Here is a 12,251-nt window from a genome sequence, read left to right on the forward strand (position 1 = left end):
CATCCCTGTTATATTTTTTATTATTCAATACTTTATAATATTATTATATAATATATGAGAGAATACATAAGCTGTTGTCATACTGTTTAAATTATGATAGTACTTCTTGAAGTTGCTTAATGATGAATGCGTTTTATTTAAAATTAATGATGAATGCATTTTATTTAAAAAAGCACGTTTTTTCAAAATTATTCTCCACGGAGCTTTATTTTGGTATTTCAAGAGCAAAAGTTTTTCTAAAAGAGAAAGATTTATTGTTTTTTTTTTATGGTTAAGATAATTACTTTTTACTTTAGTATAGTCCTTAAAGATACAATTTAATTTAATTTTTTTTTTTTGTGATTATTTTTTTGTTATTTTGAGTTTTTTTGAGTTCCATTAAAAAAACTTATCTTAGGAAACTGGTTTCCCAAAATGAGATGAATGGGTGTGTTATAAATAACGCGATTTTTGGTATAAATATATATTTTTCAAAGAATTACGACCAAGAAAATGATGATTTTTAATGCAGTCATTTTCGAAGACTAGTTAACTTTGCGTATCATTTCGTGGATCTAATCTTTAGAACAAAATTGTCTTAAATAACTTTTTTTTTTTTTTTTTTGAATATGTTATATTTGTTTTAAAATAAGTTGAAAGAATAAGTTTTTGAAAAAGACAATATACTAATGCACTTTTGAAACCTTTTTAAATTCATTTTTTCTATTATTTATATCGGTTTATATGATTTGTAATGTATGATTTTTAATGATCGGTTTGTATGATTTGTAATTCAATTATTTACGATCTGCCTGCAAATATATATTCAATTATATTATCTGTCTATATTGTATTTAAGAAATGTTTTATTTTTAATCTTTTTTATTTTGATCTTGTTATTCTTTTATTATTGCAAAACTTTTTTATTATCTAAATGAAGTATGTAACATATATTGCAAATGCTTGAATCACTTCAAATCTGAAAAAAAATCTCAATACTCATTTGCTCCTCTAAAAAGTATTATTTAATGAACTTACTTTATACCTTCCAGCCTAACATCATTTGTTCTCATTGTATCACCAAGGATATCATTTTCAAAGTTCTTTGAGGAGATTTCGAAACGCTGATAGAATTTTGTAAGGAAATCTTTCTCTAACTTTGACTGCTTATCAAGACTTCTGTCCCAGTTCAGTGAAGTAAATTTAATTAATTCCTTATATTTTAAGTTAAGTTTAATGATTTTGGTCTTGATGCTATAACCTGAAATCACAAATTCCTTCCCAAACTTGCCAAACTCAGTATTATCCCAAATTTTTTAATGCTAGATACTAAGCAGGAGTTTTCAGGATCTGTACCAATCAATGCAATGACATCGCAATTTTTCAGGATCTGTAATGCAATGCTAATGTAATGTAACGCAATTTATGTAATGTAATGTAATGTAATGTAACGCAATTAATTAATGTAATGTAACGCAATTTTTCAGGATCTGTAATGCAATGACATCGCAAATTTTCAGGATCTGTACCAATCAATGCAATGACATCGCAAATGGCGGGAGCGTTTATTTAATAGTGAAATAGAAAAAAAAAGAAAAAGCGAAGGAAATTTTTTTAAAGAACAAATAAGTTTTGTTAGTGCAGTCGGTTGATGCTTTTTTACGTAACAATATTTCACTGCCGGACACCAACAAATCCTTTTGCACAACTTAAGATTATAGATTTCTGTATGTAAAACAATCGAGACACAAACCGTTAAGCGAATAAAATTGGTTAAATTGGTCTTTAAAGATAAGAAAGATTTGTGTCTTGTTGACGCCATTATATTACGTCACGGTCGTAGTAATAACCAAATTCGGACGAATAACGGACGAATAAATAAAAACATGGCACGTTGTTAATGATTGAACTTTGCAATGACATCGCAAACGGTGGACACTTTTTATTAACAACTATAAATAATTTTTTAAAGAGTGAAAAAAGAAAAAGAAAAATCAATAAATCAGGAGATATTTTGCTTTAGTTTTTCAAAAATATAATCAATTATAAAGAAAAAACGAAATATCTAAAAAGAAGAAAAAAGAACGAACTATTTGAAAGGATATAAAATAAACTACAAAAGTAACGAAAATAATAATAAACAAAAAAAAGTTTAAAAATGAATGAAAAAGGAAAGAAAACATTCGAAAATTTGGGAAAACTCGGCATAACAAGATTTTAAATTGTTTTTACTTTTTTCATATTTCGTTAGTTATTCATTTCATATTATGATTTATTTTAAGGTAGTTTTATTTAGCTATGCAATGATGTTTTCCGTTATGTAATGATATTTTCTTTTCTTTAGTTTTTAGTATATGTAGTGCATATAGCTTTACTTATTATTTGTTGCTAATCATTAAAATCATTTGCTAGTTATTTACTCCATCATGTTAGTTTTATAAAGTGTTTCTTTTTTTCTTCCTATGTTTCATGAATTATTTATTGTTACTAGTTTGCTTGATTACATTATTATGCTTTGTACTTTTTTAGCGGTAGCTTTGTTTGTAATGTTTATCCCTTTTTTTGGTTTTTGTTTTTCACAGTGTTTTTCTGTTTTTGTTTTTTTTGTTTATTGTGTTATTGTGTTATTGTACAATATATTATGGTTTTCATATTTTAACAATTATGATTAACATATTTACTAAATCTATATAATTTTTTTAGTAGTAGTCGTTTTTATGTCATCGTTAATTGTTACGTTTTGTCAATTTTTTACTGTTTGTAACTGTAGCTATGTATGTATAAATGATTATTGTATAAAACGTAATATTGATTTATTTTATTTATTGTAATTACTGTATTACTATTATTATTATTATTACTATTAATAATATAATTATTAATATTACCAAGATTATTTGTATATATGTAAATTATTTTTTTAAGGTATTTACTTGTATGCTCTGTATGTTGTATTACTCTGTATGCTTATTTCGTGATGCGCTTTTCATTTCTTTCAGTTTTAATAACAATCATGTCTACCAGTAAAAGAAGAAAAATAGAGCTTGTTGATGTCACACAATTTCCTGAGGTACTTGTTCCTGTGCGTGATATCAATTGGGAATTGTGCATTTTGTGTCAGCGTGTTTCACCGGAACCTCTTATAATTCCCAAAGAGGCAGGTTATAAAACTCTAAGTGAAAACTTGATCGAGTTCGATAATCATGAAGCTTTGCCACCAACTATTCGCTTGGATAAAATAAGTGATGGAAAGGAGTTATTGCACGCATTAATTGTTAATGAGGCAAAGTACCACAAGCTTTGCCGAAACAAGTACGACTCTCAGAAACTGCAGAGAATCATTGAGAGAAACCAAAATGTGCAAGATGATTCCGAAAACGCCCAGAGCTCTGCTAGGTGCATGCGATCCTCATGTAAAGCAGTTGACATAAAAAGTTGTTGTTTGTTTTGTGATGGTGAATCTGTGACAGGCAACCCCTTAGTACAGGCAAGCACAAAAGAAATTGGCCCAAAAGTGTATGCTCTAGCCATTGAAATGCAGGACACAAATCTGCTTAACAAAATAGCAAACCAAGATTTCATAGCACTCGAAGTCAAATATCATAAAGACTGTTACAGGGGATTTCTCAACAGAGCCCGCAGTCATGAGCGCTCCTTTAGCAATGATGAACACAATCTCTATCGATTGACTTATGGCTCTGTCATTGCGGAATTGGTTAGTTACATGGAAGAGATGTTTATATATGGTACATCATCCCCTGTTTTTAAGCTGTCTGACATCAATAAACTTTGTGCAGATCGTATGTCGAGTCTCGGAGTTCAGTCTGAGTCTATCAACCGAACTAGACTGAAGGACGATTTAATTTCCTTAGTTCCTGGTTTGAGGGAAGACAAGTGTGGTAAAGAAGTCATCTTAAGCTTTGAGCCAGATGTGGGTAATGCCATACGTGATGCTTGCAACTTCAACGATATGTCGGACGGTATTTGCATTGCTCAGGCAGCTGGTATTCTCCGTAGAGATATGTTTAGAGAGTTTCCCAAATTCAGCGGCTCGCTTATAGGCGACTTTGGATCTCGTGATTGTGTGCCACCTTCCCTTGTAAATTTTGTTAATACTCTTTTAGGAGGCTACAATATCGACAATGGTTCACCTGCTTCCGCACCCGAGCAGGAAGCTGCTTATTCCATTGCACAGTTAATTCGATTTAATAGTGTAAAGCGTAGCAGAGCCAACAGACCTCAACAAATACGTCATCAAGCAAACCAAGAAACTCCATTGGCCGTGTACCTTGGTTTGATGATCCATAACTGCACTCGGAAAAGATCAGTTGTCGACAAATTGAATTCTCTAGGTTTAAGTATTTCATATGACCGAGTTCAAGAAATTGAATCAAGTTTGACTAATGAAAAGTGCAAATTTTATGTGCAAATAGGTCATGTGATACCAAGTTGCCTGTCTGAAGGTGTTTTTACAACAGCTGCGATAGACAATATTGATCACAATCCATCTTCAACTACATCTAACGATTCATTCCCCGGCTCTAGCGTCACAATTATTCAGCATCCGGATACTCCCCATTCAAATTCAAAATCCACTTCAGAAGGACTCCTTTGGTCTAGGAAAATCAATAGCAAATTGCCGGATACATACACCACTCTCCCTGCAACGAATAATGTTGTTTCCGAACCACTAATGACCACCGTGAATGCATCACCTATTGCTAGTGATCCAATAACCATTGAGCAGTTGACACCTTGGCTAAATTCTGTGCAGGAGTCTGTGTATAACACATCAACAAATAAAACTTCATTCGCTGCTTTCCATGCGGAAAGAAATATGCATCCAGCAACCTTTCCATGTCATAACATACTATTGCCATTGCTAACAGATCACATTCAGTCTCCAGCAACAGTACGCCATTTGATGGATGTAATAATAAAAATAACGAGTGCTGTCAATAACAAACAAGGTGCTGTTATAACTGGTGATCAGCCCGTGTACGCAGTTGCAAAGTATATACAATGGAAGTTTCCGGATGTTTATGGAGAGGATAAAATAGTCATTATGATGGGTGGACTCCATATTGAAATGGCCATTCAAAACATGATTGGAAAGTGGTTGAAGGGCAGTGGTTGGACTGAAATGTTCATAAAAGCAGAGGTTGCTAGCATTGGAAGGAGTGAGTCGCTGCTTAAATCGTCGCACATAAAGAGAACAAGATATGCGCACGAAGTGAGCCTGGCATCTCTTTTCATTCTTCGTGATGAGGCGTGTAAGCTAGATTGTAAGGACTTTGTTGAGTCATTGGAAGAGTGGATTTCCAGGAAGAGCAACGAATCTAATCAGTTTCTTTATTGGCAAACCGTTATGGAGTTGGAGAGCCTGCTACTGAGTTTTGTGCGCAGTATTCGCGAACCAAACTTCGAGGAGTACGTGCGAATGCTAAAGCAGATTGCTCCGTGGTTCTTCGCACTTGATCTAACTAATTACTCTCGCTGGTTGCCGGTTTTCATCAAAACCTTGGAAGAGCTACCTGTCCGACACCCTTATGTGTTTGAGGAATTCAAAAAGGGCCACTTCACAAGTAGGAAAACTAACGCGGACTTCTCTGCCATGTCTGATGACCAGCTTCATTAACAGAACAACAAATTGATCAAGAGTGACGGAGGAGCAATCAACGTACTTCATAACGAAACTGCTCTTCTTAAGTGGATGGTGGCTGGTCCAGAAATTTCTCGAATGATTAATGAGTTTGAGAATGAAGTTCGCAGTTCCACTTCTTTGGGTTATCAACACCGTCGCCATCATGAAGACAGAAATAGTTTTCAGACTCGTTATCTTCATCACGTGTCTGAAGTGGTGAAATCTATGCGCGATGATGGAAATCCTTTTGCGGAGCAGTTACTGCAGCCAGCAGACAACCATAAGATTATAATGTCCAATTCAGCCGAAAAAACTGTTCAAGAAGCCAAGATCACAGGGCAACAGCAATACAACGAGTACGTAGCTGACCGTCTTGTGTCCAGACAAAAGTCAATTCATGAGCCTTTGAAAAGAAACAAATTTGAATTGTTCCACAGTTTGAAAATTCCAGGTTCCAAACATAAAACTAAAATCGCTGATCTTAAACATGACTCCAACTACTTTTGTAAAATGTATGTAGCAAGTCAAAATCGTGTTAGTGATATAGAGGATTTGTTTTCACACGAAAACAACCGTTATCCGCCATCAATTTCTGAATTCGGAAGGAAGCGTAAGGCCACCAGCAAATCAGATGTCCTCATTTGTTTGGAACAGTATGGTAGCGAGAAACAACAAGACTTCAACCTTGACTATAAGGTTTCTGCTCTGATTGTTGATGGTGCAGCACTCGTACACATGCTTCACCCGAGATCGTCAAAGACATTCTCTGACTACTGCGAAAATGTGATTGGACCATTCGTGGACAGACTTCTGAGATCCGTGCAGCGCCTTGACATTGTTTTTGATCGGTATGTCCCAAAAAGCTTGAAGTCCGAAACACGGGAAGATCGTGGATCAGGGCAACGCATAAACGTCACAATGGGTACACTTATTCCAAAAAAGTTTGACAAATTCCTATCTGTGGACTTCAATAAGACGCAACTGTTCGGCCTTATTTCCAGATTCGTTTTAACGCAATCCGTAGTTGGAAAAGTTATTGTTTGTACCATTGAAGAAACTGCATGTGCCAGTCAACAAGATTTAGATGTATCGTCCATATCTCCTTTTAGTGCTGAAGAGGCAGATGGCCGTCTTTTGCTCCATGCTAATCATGCACTGAAAAATGGCAACTTTACTATAACTATACGCACTGTGGACTCCGATATGGTCGTTATAGCTCTCTCTGTGTTTAGCCAGATGATTGGAGTGAAAGAGTTGTGGATTGATTTTGGAGTTGGAAAAGGAAGACGAATGATAGGAGTTCACCATCTACATCAACACATTCCAGATGGTGTATCGTCAAATTTACCATTCTTCCATGCCTTCACCGGATGTGACACAGTATCAACATTCTGTGGGATTGGAAAACGAACGGCATTGAAAGCGTGGATGAACTACCGAGTAGTTGATGCTGCATTTCACAATCTTTCCACGTCAGACTTAAAAAATGATGTCTTAACTGATACGGCAAGGAAGGCCATTGAGCGATTTGTAGTATTGTTGTACGATCGATCATCAACCGCTGCTGGCGTAAACGAATGCCGCCGTATACTCTACACCATAAAGAATAGAGCAATTGAAAACATTCCGCCGACTGCAGACGCTCTTCTGCAGCACACAAAGAGAGCAGCACTGCAGGCACACTTATGGAAACAATGCTTGTCTGCTGTTACTCCAGGATATTTACCCACTGAAAGGGGATGGAAAGATACTGCTGATGAGTGCTATACACCACTTTGGTGCACTCTGCCGGAGATTTCTCGACATTGCCAGGAACTGATTCGTTGTTCGTGCAAAACTGAGTGTAAAAACTGTTCATGTAAACGACATGGTTTACCATGCACTAAGCTGTGTGCATGTAACGGCTATTGTTACAAAGAAACAAATGGTGATTCATATGAAGAACTAGAAGTTGAAGAAGACCCGGAATTCGACCATGTTCTCCAGATCTCCTTCCATGACGAATTGTAATCCAAAAGTGTATTGTAATTATGTAAATACGTAAATGTATGTAAATATGTAAATATGAGTTTCTTGTTACATCATCGAACAAGACGGCGTTTATTTTAAGTGGATGTCACTACTAGTTCTAAAGTTATGACCATTTAAAAACTTTCAAGATGGCCGATGGCAGCCATCTTGAAATTTCAAAACATTGATTTCAGTCAGTTTTATGTAACTTTTCTCTTAGAACAAATCGATGTTTATTTGAAGTGGATATCACTACTAGTTCTACAGTTATGACCATTTAAATACATTCAAAATGGCCGCCATTGGCCATTTTGAATAATTCATCTGTAAAACGATTCCAGATGCATAACAAGTTTGTGTCTCGCTATTTTTTTGTTGCTCATACCGTCCACTATCACTATGCAAAGTTACACGCTGGTGTCCAGAAGTGAAATGTTTTTATGATAGCCACCTGCACTATGTTAAAAATAAAGTAAAATAAGAAAATTATTGTAAGGTATAAACGAATTAAAAGATTGAAGAAAAATAAAACACAAAAATTACTAAAAAGAAAAAAGTTCGAAATATTAATAGAAAGAACTAATTAAAATGTAAAATTAAATCGCTAACAATTTTTTCACCTTTTTTTTTCGCCAAAAATAACAGAAGATTATCATTTTTTTTTTTTATTTTATGAAGTTTTTGTGTTTGCATTTTTGTTTTTGTAGTTTTTGCTTTCATTTTGTAGTTATTGTGTTTGCCTTTTTGCTTGTGTAAAGTTTATTATTATTTGTGCTGTTTGTTATTAGTTATTTTTATTTTTGTTCTCTGTTTTTCTATTTTACAAAATTCTCTTCACCTTTCTTTTTTTGCCAAAAATAACAGAAGATTGTTTTTATTTTTTAATTTTGATTTATTTTGTAGAAGTTCTTTTGTTTGCCTTTTCGTTTGGTAGTTTTTGCTTTTATTTTGTAATTTTTATGTTTTGCCTTTTCGTTTGTGTAAAGTTTGTTTTTAATTGTGCTGTTTTGCTAATAATTTTTATTTTTGTTTGCTGATGTTATTTGAGTGTCTTTGTTTGCTGTTGTTATTTGAGTGTTTTTGTTTGCTGTTGTTATTGAGTGATTTTGTTTGTTGTTGTTATTGAGTGTTGTTGTTTGCTGTTGTTATTGAGTGTTTTCATATTTTTTGTCTTATAGCTTTATCGTTATTATTATTTTTTTAAAGTTAATTTAATTTACGCATGCTTTTATTTATTATTATTGCTGTTAATTTTTTTGTTTGCTTGATTGTTTTATTCAGGTTTCACTCCAATTACTAGTTTTTAATTATATGAGTGACACCCAACCTAATTTTGTTAAATTATAAAAAAAAACTTTTAGTTTTCACTTTTTGGTTGAACAAATGGACAAAATTGTACCAACACCATTTTCATTAACAAGATCATTGAATTTTAATCTAATCTTGTTACCAACATTAGTAAAAGTGGGTTTGTACTTAACCTGTTACTTCGGAAGGATAAATTGATAGTATCTCAATATATCATCACTAAATTGAAGCTGTCTTTCAACAATTTTGAAACAAGATTAATATATCTCAACTTTTCTGTATCTTTTCGTTTTTCTCTTTTCCCATTATCATCCTTTTTTCAGCTGTTTTACTCATTTTTTATATGAAGTTTCAAATAATAAGTATTTTTTCTAGATTTATTAATAAATGTTAGACATCAATGTTCTATAAAGTCTCAAACTATTTGTTTTTCCCTCTCATATCAAATTTCTATTAAGTTTCTATTTAGTTTGACGCTACGGCTTTTATAAGCGTTTATACAAAAAATTCCTTCGGGCACAAAACAGTAAAACTCAGAATTAATATCTATCATTTTTTTTTTTTAATATGTTTATTTTTTCTTCTACAACAAAATACAATTTTCATATATATAAACAACAAAATAAGAAATTGGCTGGAGCAAGAAGAAGACATAATTCTGTCTTATCACCGAGCCCCATTTTTATAAAATCGTGATTTATAAATATCATATTATATTAGCGTAAATATACAAAGTAGTAATTAGTAATTGGTAGAATGCTTACATTATCTGCAGTTGCAAAAGAAAAAGGCAGCTGCTGTTGTAAAATAGCGATAACATGCTTATAATAATAAAAGAAAAATGAAAAAAATAAATATATACAAATATTTATATTGAGAGAGTAATATCATTAATAAACTTTGTTATGGTGGATTGTGATAATAACATTCATTTAAAAGAACTTTTTCTTTTAAGTTTCAGTACAATCTCTCTAATTCGAATCTCCTTAATTCGAAAACCTCTATATAAAGCGACTAAATATAAAGTCAGCGTGAAATGCGCTTAAGAAACTTTTTTGTTTAACTTTCTATAATTCGAATCTCTATAATTCAAATCTCTACAATTCAAATGGATTTTTCAGACCTGTCAGTAAGATTCTCTCTGTAAATCGAACTTTTTAAATTTTTGTTGTATAAAACGCTTGTTAATCATCGAACTCTCTTTTCAAACTTTGAATGTTCTGATTTTTTGTTAAACAATTAGCGTGAATTATTTCCTTCTGTTTAAAAAAAAAACCATGGCATCAAAAAGAATGCATAAAGAAAACAATTTAAAGCTGAAATACGAAGTTCTTCTTTAATTGGGTAAAGGAAAAACAAATAAAGAGGTTTCGAAAATCTTTGATATTCCACCAAACACTCTTTCAACCTGGAAAAAGAATGAAGATAAAATCTTTGACGCTTTTCGTCAAGGAAATTTGGCTAAACGGGTGGAAGTTGATACGTATTATCAAGTCAACGAAGCTGTACTTAAATGGTTCAAAAGAATGAGAGCTGATAATATCCCAACCAGTGGTTTGCTGGTAAAAGAAAAAGCTTTATATTTTGCGAAAGAGTTAAGCTTCAAAAAATTTCAAGCTTCGGATGGATGGCTAGACAAACTTAAGAAAAAGTAAATTAATTTCTTATTTTATTCTCTCCAATTTTATGATTAATGACTTTACAATATATGATTCTTCTACTGCTTTTTCTTTAATTTCTTTAAAGTAAATATTTTCCAGAACTAGGCATTCTGGAAACTTGCAAAGACCTCGAAGTTAAATTCAAACGTACGTATCGCACGTATAAGTTACGTCAAAGCAATTATAGTTTTAATTTTTGTAGATATGGTATATCTTTTAAAACCATTTCTGAAAAGGCAGAGTCTGTTAACGATCAGATGATCGCTCCATGGCTCGAAATCGCACTGCCTACAATTCTCTCTCGATACCCACTTGAAAATATTTTTAATGCCGATGAATTCGGTCTTTAATGCCGATGAATTTTAATGCCGATGAATTCGGTTTTTAATGCCGATGAATTCGGTCTTTTCTGCCGATGTTTGCCTGACAAAAGTTTACATTTAAAAAATGAAAAGTGCATAGGAGGCAAGCATAGTAAAGTTCGCCTGGCTGGGATGGCTGCGGTTAATGCTAAAGGAGAAAGACTTTCAATGTTTGTAATTGGAGAATCGAAGTCTTCTAGATATTTTAAAGGTGTGAAAAATATTCCTTGTTGCTATCGGGCCCAACCAAAACGTTGGATGTCGGCAGAATTATTTAAGGAGTGGGTTAAAGAAATTGACCTAAAGTTTAGTTTTCAGAAAAGGAAAATTGCTTTAATTGTTGATAATTGTTCTGCCCATCCTAACATGCATAAAATTGATTGTGTGGAGCTTATCTTTCTTCCACCGAATACAACTTCGATCACCCAACCTATGGATCAAGGAGTTATCCGATCTCTTAAAGCCAAATATCGCTCACTTGCAGTGAAAAAGCAAACTGCTACCTTAATAAAAGAGAACAAGATGCTTAAGTTTTCTATCTTAACTGCTATGTTTATGCTAACAAAAGCATGGAATTCCATTCCAGATCAAGCCTTCATAAATTGTTTCAAAAAATTAGGAACATCATTAGAAGCAGTGGAAAAGCATGTAAATGATGATAACGACCTTTTCTGTGGCTTAGATGTAGACAAGACTGTAATGGAAAACTTAAGAGATGATCTCGAACTGTTAAAAACAAAATTTGATGCTGATTTTTACCTCACGGTCGAGGAGTTAGTAGACATAGATTTTGATGTTTGCATTGCCAACAAATCATCAGATGAGGACATCATTGCAGAAGTTTCTGAGCATGATGCGATTGAAACTGAAGAGGAATCCGATGATGAGTGCGTTGGTGTTTCTGACAATGCTACAAAACCAATCTGAACGAAGCGATGCATGTTGTCACTGTACTCGAGAATTACAGTCTTAACTTTGGAGATGACATAAATTGTGTCATTGAAATGGATTTAAAAGCCTCAAAAAGACAATATACAATTACTGACTTTTTTTTGAAAATGCAAAAGTTTAAATCACGTAATATATATTTCATTTAGGCCTAAGAATCACTATTTGTTTGTTTGTTTCATTTGTATTCGTTACTTTGACCAGAATATTTGAAAAAAAGTCAACTTTCTATAATTCGAAAATCTCTCTAATTCGAACTTTTTTTTTCCCCCGTTAAATTCGAATTAGAGAGATTGTACTGTATCTTGATTTTTTATAAGAGCTTTACTTCTTTATAAG

The 12,251-nt window shown here is 33.1% G+C and overlaps 1 protein-coding gene across 1 annotated transcript; it reads left to right on the top strand.

Moving 5' to 3' along the window:
• Positions 1-10,967: 10,967 nt before the first annotated feature.
• On the top strand, positions 10,968-11,891 carry LOC136088286 (tigger transposable element-derived protein 4-like). Its single transcript, XM_065811975.1, has one exon. The coding sequence runs from the start codon at positions 10,968-10,970 to the stop codon at positions 11,889-11,891; it is 924 nt and encodes a 307-aa protein (XP_065668047.1).
• The last annotated feature ends 360 nt before the right edge of the window (positions 11,892-12,251 follow it).

Source organism: Hydra vulgaris, chromosome 12 (assembly GCF_038396675.1).
Source record: "Hydra vulgaris chromosome 12, alternate assembly HydraT2T_AEP".
In the NCBI taxonomy this organism is placed as follows: Eukaryota; Metazoa; Cnidaria; class Hydrozoa; order Anthoathecata; family Hydridae; genus Hydra; species Hydra vulgaris.

What these genes read in the sequence shown, in the direction of transcription:
- LOC136088286 (XM_065811975.1), top strand. Translation starts at nt 10,968, where the DNA reads ATGCCGATGAATTCGGTTTTTAATGCCGATGAATTCGGTCTTTTCTGC.